Source organism: Megalobrama amblycephala, linkage group LG8 (assembly GCF_018812025.1).
Source record: "Megalobrama amblycephala isolate DHTTF-2021 linkage group LG8, ASM1881202v1, whole genome shotgun sequence".
In the NCBI taxonomy this organism is placed as follows: Eukaryota; Metazoa; Chordata; class Actinopteri; order Cypriniformes; family Xenocyprididae; genus Megalobrama; species Megalobrama amblycephala.
This window is the reverse complement of record NC_063051.1, coordinates 20,473,434-20,485,767: the sequence shown is the minus strand read 5'-3', so window position 1 is coordinate 20,485,767 and position 12,334 is coordinate 20,473,434. Positions and strand designations below refer to the sequence as shown.

Below are 12,334 nucleotides of genomic sequence, written 5' to 3'. Positions count from 1 at the left end.
TATTCCACAAAACCATGTCAATGAATTGAAAATAAAATTAAAATAAGTTAAATGTATAGCTACATATAAAATAAATAAATATAAAATAAATAAATAATACCAAAATATAATTTAAACAATGTAGAATGTTCTCAATATATATACAACAAACACTGCAGATATATTTAGAATAAGTTAAACACTAACGTTATAGTTTGACCTCTTATTAACGTTCGCGCTCTTCCACTGATAAACATGGTAACGTTATTAGCTTTGTGGCTAATCTAATATAGCAATGCATTAGCGGCTGTAAGTGATGTTACAGAATATTTAGAAGTGATAATGATAGGACCGTTAGCTAGAACTACCACACTGTTTTTATATACAGTGTATGAACTAAATCTACAATCATTTCACATGACGAACGACAGACTCACTGTCAAAAGAGTACATCTCCGTGGCTCGGCTGATAGCTTTTTTCTGTAGTGGATTTCTGGCGCTGTTGTCAACTGGGGAGTTGCAGAGCTCCCTCTGGTGGGCAAACTATGCAACACTCATAACATGAGTGAAGCATGAGACTCTGTTTCTCATGTTTCATCGGCCGTTAAACGCCGATGCCGATTTAAATGCAATTAGCTCATATCGGCCGATAATATCGGCCGGCCGATATATCGGTCGGGCTCTAATGTGTACATATATATATATATATATATATATATATATATATATATATATATATATATGCATATGCAGTGTTTCCCACAGGATTTTGTGAGACTGTGGTGGGCGGACATCGGCTCCTCTAGGGGGTCCTGGGGCATGCCCCCCCGGAGGAAAATTTTGTACATTTTAAATTTAAATGCATAAATCTGGGGCATTCTGAGAGCAAAATTAAGTGACTAGATCAATGAAGAAATTTGTTCTCTTGTAAACAATTTTGTGCTCTAAAAGTCATTTATTTATTGGTGATGGTAGGGCACATGTACACAACATATAGTAGGCTACATTTAAACCATTAAACCATTTAAACCATTAAAAATATGTAGCAAAAGAGGTTACCTTTGTTGAATTCATTTATTAGTGGGAGCCTGTATCTGTATTTGTGGAACTAATGGTCACTCTTTGATTTGTTAACCAATCCAGAATGCAAATGAAAAATAACAAATGAATAAAATACATAATCATAAGCTGACCAATAAATAAGTAAACTAGGTGAGTGTATAATTCAGCAGCAAAAAGTATTCTAGCCTAATTCTTGGGGGAAAAAAAAAAAAAAAAAAAAAAAAAAAAAACTTTGCACAGTAATTTTATAAATCCAAATGTTAATAAAAAAATTAAAATTACTATTTGTATTCTTATGAAATGAAAAAAACGATTTATATTAGATTTATATGTAAATAATTATATGTATTTATATTAATTTAAGATTAAAATATGCTTATTTTAAATGTATTGTGCAGCTTTTTAATGGGGCAACAAGATATGATAGATACGACAGAACAAAATAGGCTATTAATAATCTTTCAGTGTGCAAAACCATAATAATATGAAACGCTTCAAAACAGCAGCACAAACCGCTTATGCGCATCCCGGGTGCAGAATGATGTGCTTGAAACAATATCGAGTCAGAGCGCATTGAAAAGTTCAAAGAGAATCCCTGTATATCTGCATCTAACAGTTTATTAATCATATGTTTCTTCTCACTTTTAAATTTCAGTTATTGTGCGTGTGACGCCAATTCATAGTCCTTGTGTTGTGCGATCTAACAGACACCCTGTAGACAATATGATGACATCGTTCAGAAACAGCAATAAACTCCAGCAAGATAAAGTCATTTTATGCAAATCCGCAGCCCTTTATCTACATCTACAAGTATTATAATGGGAATATATCATATTGGAGAGTTTTACCGTGCTGACTGTCGTTACCGAACGCGACACGCTTTTTGAGTGCTGAACAGAGAATGACTGACAGCTGCTGCGGAGGGAAGACGAGTTTCTGACCGTGATCTTATTGATGTAACGTTACATATCCTTCTGTCCCTCACATGAAGCTATGGAATGGCTTCAGATGACTTTGAATATAGTGCACGAAAACTTAATTGGTGCTATTCTACTTATTTTGCTCTATGACTCCCACTTTTGTATATGTTACATATTACCACGCTTGTTTGTACAGCTTATTTTTAACCACTTCCCTTTTTTCTGTGCTTCTAATATGTAAAGCTGCTTTGAAACAATTACCAATTGTAAAAGCGCTATATAAATAAATTTGACTTGACTTGACTTTTGACATATAAAAGAGCGCAATTATCAGACGGTAATTTAAATATCGCGACAAACATAATTTCCGTTTCATTTTGAGACTGTGGCGGGACAAATTAGAATGTGGCGGGCCGCCACAGTCTAGTCAATGTATGGGAAACACTGTATATATATATATATATATATATATATATATATATATATATATATATATATATATATACACACACACACATATATATGAGCAATATCACACGAGTAGCCGTGCGATATGGCTGTATATCAGCACGCTGTGATTCGTCCGTAGGTAATCACAGCGTGCTGATATACAGCCATATCGCACGGCTACGAGTGTGATATTGCGTTTATACAACAGTTCGACGGCACGAGTGTGTAAATAAATAAAAACAACAACGGAGTCTTTAAAACCCTCTTTTGTGCGGCACTACTTCCTTCCGCCACGGATTCAAATCTCAATTTGACAGTTGGACCAAGCCTCCATTACTAATTCTAAAACGTCACTTCAGAACTAGTAACGAAGGAACGTTTCAAAACTCAAGTTGTCAGTTGAACCAAGCCTCCGTTACTAACTCTAAAACGTCACTTTAGAACTAGTAACGAAGGAACGTTGAGTCGCTTCATTGAAACACATTGAATTTTGTACAGTATTAGAGAGAGCGAGAGCGAGAGCGAGAGAGAGTAGGCTATTACCTGTGTCTGGTATATTGCATTACATTCATTCTTCAAGTCGATGTCTATAATATTATATCCTTTATACAAGTCCGTTTGAATGTCCGCTGAGGAAAGCGATCTTTGTATTTGTCCTTTTCCGTAACATCCATTACACCACAGCGCTAAAACAACTTCCTTTTGCAAAAGTTCCTTTCAATTTAAAAGTCTCTTGTGCTTCACTGACTCATTCTCCTGTAAAGTGTTGCCGCCATCTAATGGCGTATTAATGTAATGTTCACTCAATCCATATTACTTAATGGACATATTTATATAAAATCATATTTATTAACAATAATATTTAGAACAACAAATAAGCACAACTGTACAGTTCAGTCAAACATAAAGCACTAGTAAAAAATTAGGTCACCATTTACGCTTGTATGTGGGTTTTACAAATATTTAACGAATGAAAAGGATTTTAAAGAGCTTGTGAAAAACCTCCTAACTCCATTGGATCCTCAAACTGTCAATCAAGCCTAACTGTCATAAAGTGCGCACGCAGTTTGGACATCTCCTCTGTGCAATGCAAAGGTAAATAAAGATCTGATGTTTGAAAAAAAAAATTGTAAAGCGTTTTCTTTACTCAAAAAAAAAACATATGTTTATAAAGTTTAATGTTTTACGTATTTGAAGAGCGGAGAAGAGTCTGATATGTCCCGTCTAGTTGTAACCAATGTGCTATATAAGAATGTAACGTAACGTTTATTATTATCAAATTTACTATAGCACAATTCGACTTGCTCTGGAACAAATAATAGATTAATAAGACCAAAGATTGCCCGTTCTATGTACTCAAATTGAATTATGTCTCATGTTTAACCACTAAAAGAGCCAGCGGCAAATCCCCGAGGCACTGGCCGAGATGAAGCTGTTCTCGGCGGTTACAGAAGCACTGAACGGCCGCTGACGCACTCGAGCTCGCATCTCCGAAAACGTCAAAACAAATTGTAAAATAGGCGCTGTTATTTAGTCACATATTTCAGGTCTATACAACTACATTCTCGCCTAAAAAACTATTAAAACTACAGTTCGTGGTACAAGAAGTAGTATTTGTAAAAATTACGGTTGATTTGATCGGCCGCCATGACGGTCACTTCAAGCGGAGTGATACAAACGGTGAAAAGGCAGTAGGAGTGCTGTTATCACTGAAATATCGCATGGCTATCAGCCAATCAGATTCGAGAACCAGACAGAACTGTTGTATAACTATATATATATATATATATATATATATATATATATATATATATATATATACACGAGGCCGCAGGCCGAGTGCCGTAGGTAATCACAGCGTGCTGATAGCCATATCGCACGGCTACGAGTGTGATATTGCTCATATATATATACAGCTATGGAAAAAATTAAGAGACCACTTAACATTGATTTCTGAACTTGGAGTGGTCTCTTAATTTTTTCCATAGCTGTATATATATATACGAGGCCGCAGGCCGAGTGCCGTAGGTAATCACAGCGTGCTGATATACAGCCATATCGCACGGCTACGAGTGTGATATTGCGTTTATACAACAGTTCGACGGCACGAGTGTGTAAATAAATAAGAACAACAACGGAGTGTCTTTAAAACCCTCTTTTGTGCGGCACTACTACCTTCCGCCACGGATTCAAATCTCAAATTGACAGTTGGACCAAGCCTCCGTTACTAATTCTAAAACGTCACTTTAGAACTAGTAATGAAGGAACGTTGAGTCGCTTCATTGAAACACATGGAATTTTGTACAGTATTAGAGAGCGAGAGAGAGAGAGAGAGAGAGAGAGAGAGAGAGAGAGAGGCTATTACCTGTGTCTGGTAACGTTATATTGCATTACATTCATTCTTCAAGTCGATGTCTATAATATTATATCCTTTATACAAGTCAGTTTGAATGTCCGCTGAGGAAAGTGATCTTTCTATTTGTCCTTTTCCGTAACATCCATTACACCACAGCGCTAAAACAACTTCCTTTTGCAAAAGTTCCTTTCAATTTAAAAGTCTCTTGTGCTTCACTGACTCATTCTCCTGTAAAGTGTTGCCGCCATCTAATGGCGTATTAATGTAATGTTCACTCAATCCCTATTACTTAATGGACATATTTATATAAAATCATATTTGTTAACAATAATATTTAGAACAACAAATAAGCACAACTGTACAGTTCAGTCAAACATAAAGCACTAGTAAAAAATTAGGTCACCATTTACGCTTGTATGAGGGTTTTACAAATATTTAACGAATGAAAAGGATTTTAAAGAGCTTGTGACAAAACCTCCTAACTCCATTGGATCCTCAAACTGTCAATCAAGCCTCACTAATCTGCCTCACCTCCTGAATGAAGTGCGCACACAGTTTGGACATCTCCTCTGTGCAATGCAAAGGTAAATAAAGATCTGATGTTTGAAAAAAAATTGTAAAGCGTTTTCTTTACTCAAAAAAACCATATGTTTATAAAGTTTAATGTATTACGTAGCGGAGAAGAGTCTGATATGTCCCGTCTAGTTGTAGCCAATATGCTATATAAGGATGTAATTTAACGTTTATTATTATCAAATTTAATATAGCACAATTCGACTTGCTCTGGAACAAATAATACATTAATAAGACCAAAGATTGCCCGTTCTATGTACTCAAATTGAATTATGTCTCATGTTTAACCACTATAAGAGCCAGCGGAAAATCCCCGAGGCACTGGCCGAGATGAAGCTGTTCTCGGCGGTTACAGAAGCACTGAACGGCCGCTGACGCTCTGGAGCTCGCATCTCCGAAAACGTCAAAACAAATTGTAAAATAGGCGCTGTTATTAAATATGAGTCACATATTTCAGGTCTAAACAACTACATTCTCGCCTAAAAAACTATTAAAACTACAGTTCGTGGTACAAGAAGTAGTATTTGTAAAAATTACGGTTGATTTGATCGGCCGCCATGACGGTCACTTCAAGCGGAGTGATACAAACGGTGAAAAGGCAGTAGGAGTGCTGTTATCACTGAAATATCGCATGGCTATCAGCCAATCGGATTCGAGAACCAGACAGAACTGTTGTATAAATATATATATATACATATATATATACACACATACATACATTATATGTTAACAATATAAAAATGCATCACATGTAAATCCTCTGAAAGAGTAAACAATTATTCCATTCAGCAACCAGAAACTGCCCTTGGTTCATTTCTGGTCCATTCAAGCTGTTCTACTGAAGGAGAAAATGTCAAATGATCAAATTATTTTCAGTGAAGTTTTCACATCAAATCTAATAATGATGATTAAAGCTAATGGAATGGTCCTGATAAAATGGTCAGAAAAACGTGGATAGGTGAAACAGTGGTGCTTTTTCTGCCTAGGGAATTAGATTTACTATAATTCCATTTGCCACATTATCTCATCTTTCACTCAGCTGTGCCATGCCAGCAACCCAACTCGCTCACAATGGTAAAAGCTGTGACTGTGTTGCATAAAAAGGAACAGTTGTCAAAAAGTCACTGGCCTCTAAATCAAAAAGCACCCCTAAGTACATTAGCTCCATAGAGAATAGAGATGGAATTAGTATGAGTTTGCTCTGTAGTTCTTTACAATTCCTTCTTGTCAGGGGAAAGAAAATTTTTGCTTCTTATTAGCCTGTTGTTTGGCCTGTTGTAAATAACACCAAGATGTCTGCTGACATGCATTTGAGAGAGTCACACACAACTGCAAGATGGACTGCAGTGAACAAATCTGATTTGCAGCTTTGCAAGGACACAAAACTAGCTCAAGGTTCTGAAACTATTTACAATATCATATTTTAAAGAGATACCTCAGGCATTATCAGTTTTATTTCAGAGCACTATTAGATAATTAACACAAAGCTCAAGTAAGTTTTAAGTTAAGTTGCTAAGATTTTCTTGGGTTTGGAGGAGAAAAACAATCATCCAACAGTTTTATAATAATGAATCATGGTGTTACATTGGCAAACAAAATAAGGAACAAATATTTAATTTTTATTAGTTATTTCCCAACTTACTGTAATGGCCTGCTCATTGGCTTGCCTAGTACTATCTAAATGACTTGGTTTATAAAGATAACTTGATCTTGGAAAAAGCACCACTTCATTTTAATAACACCGAATGAGTGGCTTCACTGCCTTACATCTAAGGTTTTCAGAGAAGTGATCAGATTTCTCACAGTGGGAATCACGGTCGGTGTGCGTATGCATACAGAATGTTTGACTCGGCGCCACATTGTGATTTTATGTTTGAAGCTCCCACACCGTGACAGAAATGGATCTGGATTTTTCCCTTTTTCCTTTTCTCTCCACTTGACTCACTTGCATTTTCACCCACACATCAAAGTGTTTCCTGCATGGCTTAGACGCCATACTGTGATCTCCTCATATGAACCAACATTTTTAAAACTGCGATCATGAATACCAAAAAGGCAGTTCACTCTGCTCTACTATCCATGTCTATTTCAGTGATCCGGATAAGATCTGGCTCAAGAAAACAAACTAATAATTAGACTCCGATGGAATCTGTCACAAAAACAACAACAACAACAAAAAAAAAACTGCTACCAATGAGATTGTAGTACTCCATTTAAAGGGATAGTTCACCCAAAAATTAACATTTTATGATAATTTACTCACCTTCATGTCCTTCCAAACCTGTATGCATTTGTTTCTTTTGTGGAACACAAAATATGATATTTTTTTTTTTTTTTTTTTTTTTAAATGTGTCCATACATTGAAAGTCAATAGGGTCCAATATTGTTCATATCCCAACATTCTTCAAAATATCTCTGTTCCACAGAAGATAGATTTTTAGGTGAACTGTCCCTTTAACACTTATCACATTTAAATCCCATTCCACGTATTTCAAAATAAGTGCACAAAATGCAAAAACTAGTCCACCGATTTCGCCTGGGCCTACTAATAATACACTCCCAGAAGTGATAACTCCCATTCCCCTATGATATTCATGACACTTTACCAGAATTACACACGCTTGGTGCCAGTCTGGACTAGAACAGTATGGAACAGAATACCTGACCCTGTCCAGGACACTTCCTGGCTTCGCATGTGCACATAAAGCCACGCAAATACACTCACACCATGTCAAAGCATTCTGTTGGTCAATCCACAAATTCATGATCTACTAAGCCTACTTTAACCCTTAGTGTTGCTATCTGGTCCATGTTCTTTGTTCACTTGGCACTAGTTGATCCCTTGCTTCTATTTCTCTGTCGCCTCCTCTATCTTCCTGTCATCAGCCACTCTCTGAAGCAACACAAGAGTCCCAGAGGCTTTTGTTTGTGGTATTTACAGAAGCAAACAGAGAAAGGCATTCAGACACAAGGCTCGCAGAGGACATGCATCGGGGCATTTAAGGCCTTTGTGCATGGAGAATAACCAAACCCCAAATGGTCAGTTACTCTCACAGTTTATTTCAGGTGGTGGACCAATTTTATATATACTAGATATTACGAGTGGGCGATATGACCAAAAATCACGATATGATACATTTTAAAGGTGCCCTAGAATCAAAAATTTTATTTACCTTGGCATAGTTGAATAACAAGAGTTCAGTACATGGAAATGACAAACAGTGAGTCTCAAACACCATTGTTTCCTCCTCCTTGTGTAAATCTCATTTGTTTAAAAGACCTCTGAAGAACAGGCGAATCTCAACATAACACCGACTGTTACGTAACAGTCAGGATCATTAATATGTACGCCCCCAATATTTGCATATGCCAGCCCATGTTCAAGGCATTACACAAGGGCAGGCAGTATTAACATCTGAATCTGTGCACAGCTGAATCATCAGACTAGGTAAGCAAGCAAGAGCAATAGCGAAAAATGGCAGATGGAGCAATAATAACTGACATGATCCATGATAACATGATATTTTTAGTGATATTTGTAAATTGTCTTTCTAAATGTTTCGTTAGCATGTTGCTAATGTACTGTTAAATGTGGTTAAAGTTACCATCGTTTATTACTGTATTCACGGAGACAAGAGCCGTCGCTATTTTCATTTTTACACTTGCAGTCTGTATAATGCATAAACACAACTTCATTCTTTCTAAATCTCTCCAACAGTGTGTAATGTTAGCTTTAGTCCGTTAGCCACGGAGCACTATCAAACTCATTCAGAATCAAATGTAAACATCCAAATAAATACTATACTCACATGATCTGACGCATGCATGTAGAATGCATGACGAACATTTTGTAAAGATCTATTTGAGGTAGGGCTGCACGATTAATCGCATGCTATTCTCACGCGCATTTCGTCAGTAAAGCCGGTTCCCTGATTACCGCTAAATCGCCATCACCTGTTTTTAAACGGAGCGCCTTTTAATAGACGGAGCCGTAGTTCACGGACAAGCCACGCAATATCGCGTTCATTATCGCAGGCGATTCATCTGCGATATGAACGCGATATTGCGTGGCTTTTCAGTGACCTACGGCTCTGTCTATTAAATGCCGCTTCATTTGAAAGCAGGTGATGGCGATTTAGCGGTAATCAGGGAACCGGCTTTACTGACGAAATGCGCGTGAGAATAGCATGCGATTAATCGTGCAGCCCTAATTTGAGGGTTATATTAGCTGTGTGAACTTTGTAAATGCTCTGTATTATAGTTGAGAGCTCGGGGGGGCAGGGAGTGCGAGATTTAAAGGGGCCGCAGACTGAATCGGTGCATAGTTAATGATGCCCCAAAATAGGCAGTTAAAAAAATGAATAAAAAAAAAATCTATGGGATATTTTGAGCTGAAACTTCACAGACACATTCAGGGGACACCTTAGACTTATATTACATCTTGTAAAAACTGGTTCTAGGGCACCTTTAATTAACAATAACGATATATTTCACAATATAGCTATTTTTGCTTTAAATAAGGCTTTTATAATAACATTTTTGCTACAACTGAAATTTCATAATTCTTATCACCATTTTCAATATCATTTAAAAATATTAATACTAGCCTAAAAAAACCTCTCAAGCTTACTGCAGACAAATAAACGATAAAGAAAGAGCAAAGAAAACAAACTACAATAGAACAAATAGACCTACCTGAAAAACTTTAAACACTAGAAATACTACATAAAATATATAAAGTAACCAAATGTTTAAACAAACACTGCATAGTCTTTACTGTGCAAATTAAATATCCATTTATTCTTATTAAAGTTACAAAAGTGATTCAGTTAAGAGCAGTGAAAGATTTTCTCTATTTGTTGTTGTTGTTTGATTAGCATTAATGACAGGAGGTAAATTTGGTTGCGGTCTCTTTAAGACAGACTGCATGGTCCCATTATATTTGTACGTTGTTCTTTCTCAATTTCTCAGTTCTTTCTCAACTGTTTACGTTGAATTAAAACATAAATTACTCTGTTTACTTGCAAATACATGTCAGTTTGACACAAAGGTATGTGTATTTAACCGTTCAAGCCCAATTAGGTGGCAAAAAAGCACTCAGTTCAGTTCTCATGCGCTTTATGAACAGCAGTTTCAAGTCTCTCAGGACAGCGCTGAAAAACAGTCTCTCAGAGAGCATCCACATATATTGAAATGAGTTCTTTCGATGCTAATTGCACTTGGTTTGCACAATGGTTTAAAATCAACTGTTTTTACTGTAATTTTACATTCCACATCAGTTCATGCAAGCACCAAGATCTACTCTTTGAGCTACAGGAATGCTTATAAAACCCAAACACATTAATCAAGCTTTAATCAAGCTTTACCCCCCCCCCAAAAAAAAAAAAAAAAAAAAAAATCCTCATAATCAATCATTTAATTAAAAGTTGCTGCTTTTGGTCAACTATAATGATTTTTATCATTTTATAAAATTTTATACAGTTTTTCCAGCCAATCTACTTGTTGTCAACTGGAATCCTTCACAGACCACAGTTTGAGAACTACTGGTGCATTTAAGACAATGCCAGCTTTATTTTTAAGCAGTGCTTTTGTCACGGGTTGGTTCCAATAAAGACAAGTGAAGGATCTATGTGCAGCAGTCAGTCTTTATTAGACAAATACAAGACAAAAAACAAAACAAACTGGCACCGTAGGCACAGAAGAAAACTACAGGAGAACTAACACAACCAACCTTAAACATTGAAGACACCAGACTGAGAACTGAACTGAACAGAGGTTTTAATGCTGCCTTCATGTGTTATCGGAAATTTCCTACTTCCCACTTCAGAAGTTGAGATTACAAGCTTGTCCCATTCAAGTGCTCTGTTGTCAAAAAGAACATGAATCATGGAGGACAGGACACCAGTTTTATTCTTGCCTATTCACTGGGAAAATCCCATTAAAGCCAATGTGATATTTAGCATTCCATTCACTAACAACCATATAAACATTCACTGCGCTATCTGGAATTTCGGTCAAATACAGACTATTTACGCTCTGTATAAAACATACAAAACGCTTCAAATGATTATTATTCACATAATCACATAGTAAATATGCACTACTTTAAGGACAAGACAAGGCAATACATGTTGTGGAAAAAAATAATAAAGAATATCAGTCAGAGAAGCATCCATTCTCTCCTCTGTCATGTTTAAAGTTTATGTCACATGGGTATCAAAATTATCCCCAGGTGCTAAATACAACTTGAGAGGGCATTCATGTCAAATTTAACAACAATTGTTAATAACAATTTCATTAGCACGTGAAGGTAGCATAAATAGATGAAACGATGAAGCTAAATGAGACACAGGTGAACACAATAGGTTGTTATGGAAACAAATGAGGACACACAAGGGCAACCAAGGCACACAGGAACTAACAGGGAAAAACTAGTAACAGAAAACACAGTTGACACCTGACATCTTTACAACACTAGTACAAATGCCTGCTCAGCTGATCTCTTTTGACACAGAAAGCTCTATGGTTCAGCAATTCAGTGTTCTGTGAACGGCTATATGTGTTTTCGTGTGCCTCTGGGAGATGTGTGCTGGCTGTTTATAGCTACGACTATAGCATGCTATGTTATCGTTAGCTTTGATGCTGTGTTCATTGATATGTAGGAGGAGTGATGAAGAGAGCTGTTCCAGTAAGACGCATCCTTTAGGGACAGGGAGGGGAAAATAGCTTCAGAGATGACAGCTCTCATTCCTATGTGACCACAAGACCCACTGTGGACCCGGCCATGTTCCTCTTAAAACTGAACTCGTTCACCTCCTTCACTGTTCTGCGATCTGACTCGGAGACACCAAAACATCTCGCTGTCTTGGGTGTAAAACTGCTGAAATGTGGGATGATGCCCATAAATGTAAACATCTGTCAACAGTGAGTGACAGTCAGTATATAAAAGATATTCTGTGCATGTTTCATGATGACAAAGACCTTATGAAGTTAC

The 12,334-nt window shown here is 36.7% G+C and overlaps 1 protein-coding gene across 3 annotated transcripts in view; it reads right to left on the bottom strand.

Moving 5' to 3' along the window:
* The window catches only part of pik3r3b (phosphoinositide-3-kinase, regulatory subunit 3b (gamma)), a 202,177-nt gene that overhangs the window by 99,622 nt on the left and 90,221 nt on the right, over positions 1 to 12,334 (bottom strand). The window contains exon 1 of one of the 3 annotated variants that reach the window (XM_048199969.1): positions 4,777 to 4,795. The exons of 1 other annotated variant lie outside the window; for it this stretch is intronic. Coding sequence is in view for 1 of the 2 variants with exons in the window: in XM_048199968.1 (XP_048055925.1) it covers positions 417 to 432 (16 nt within the window). In the remaining variant the exon portion in view is untranslated. Of the gene's footprint in view, positions 1 to 416; positions 448 to 4,776; positions 4,796 to 12,334 lie in introns of those variants that run through there. One more of the 3 variants, XM_048199968.1, reaches the window with a different exon arrangement.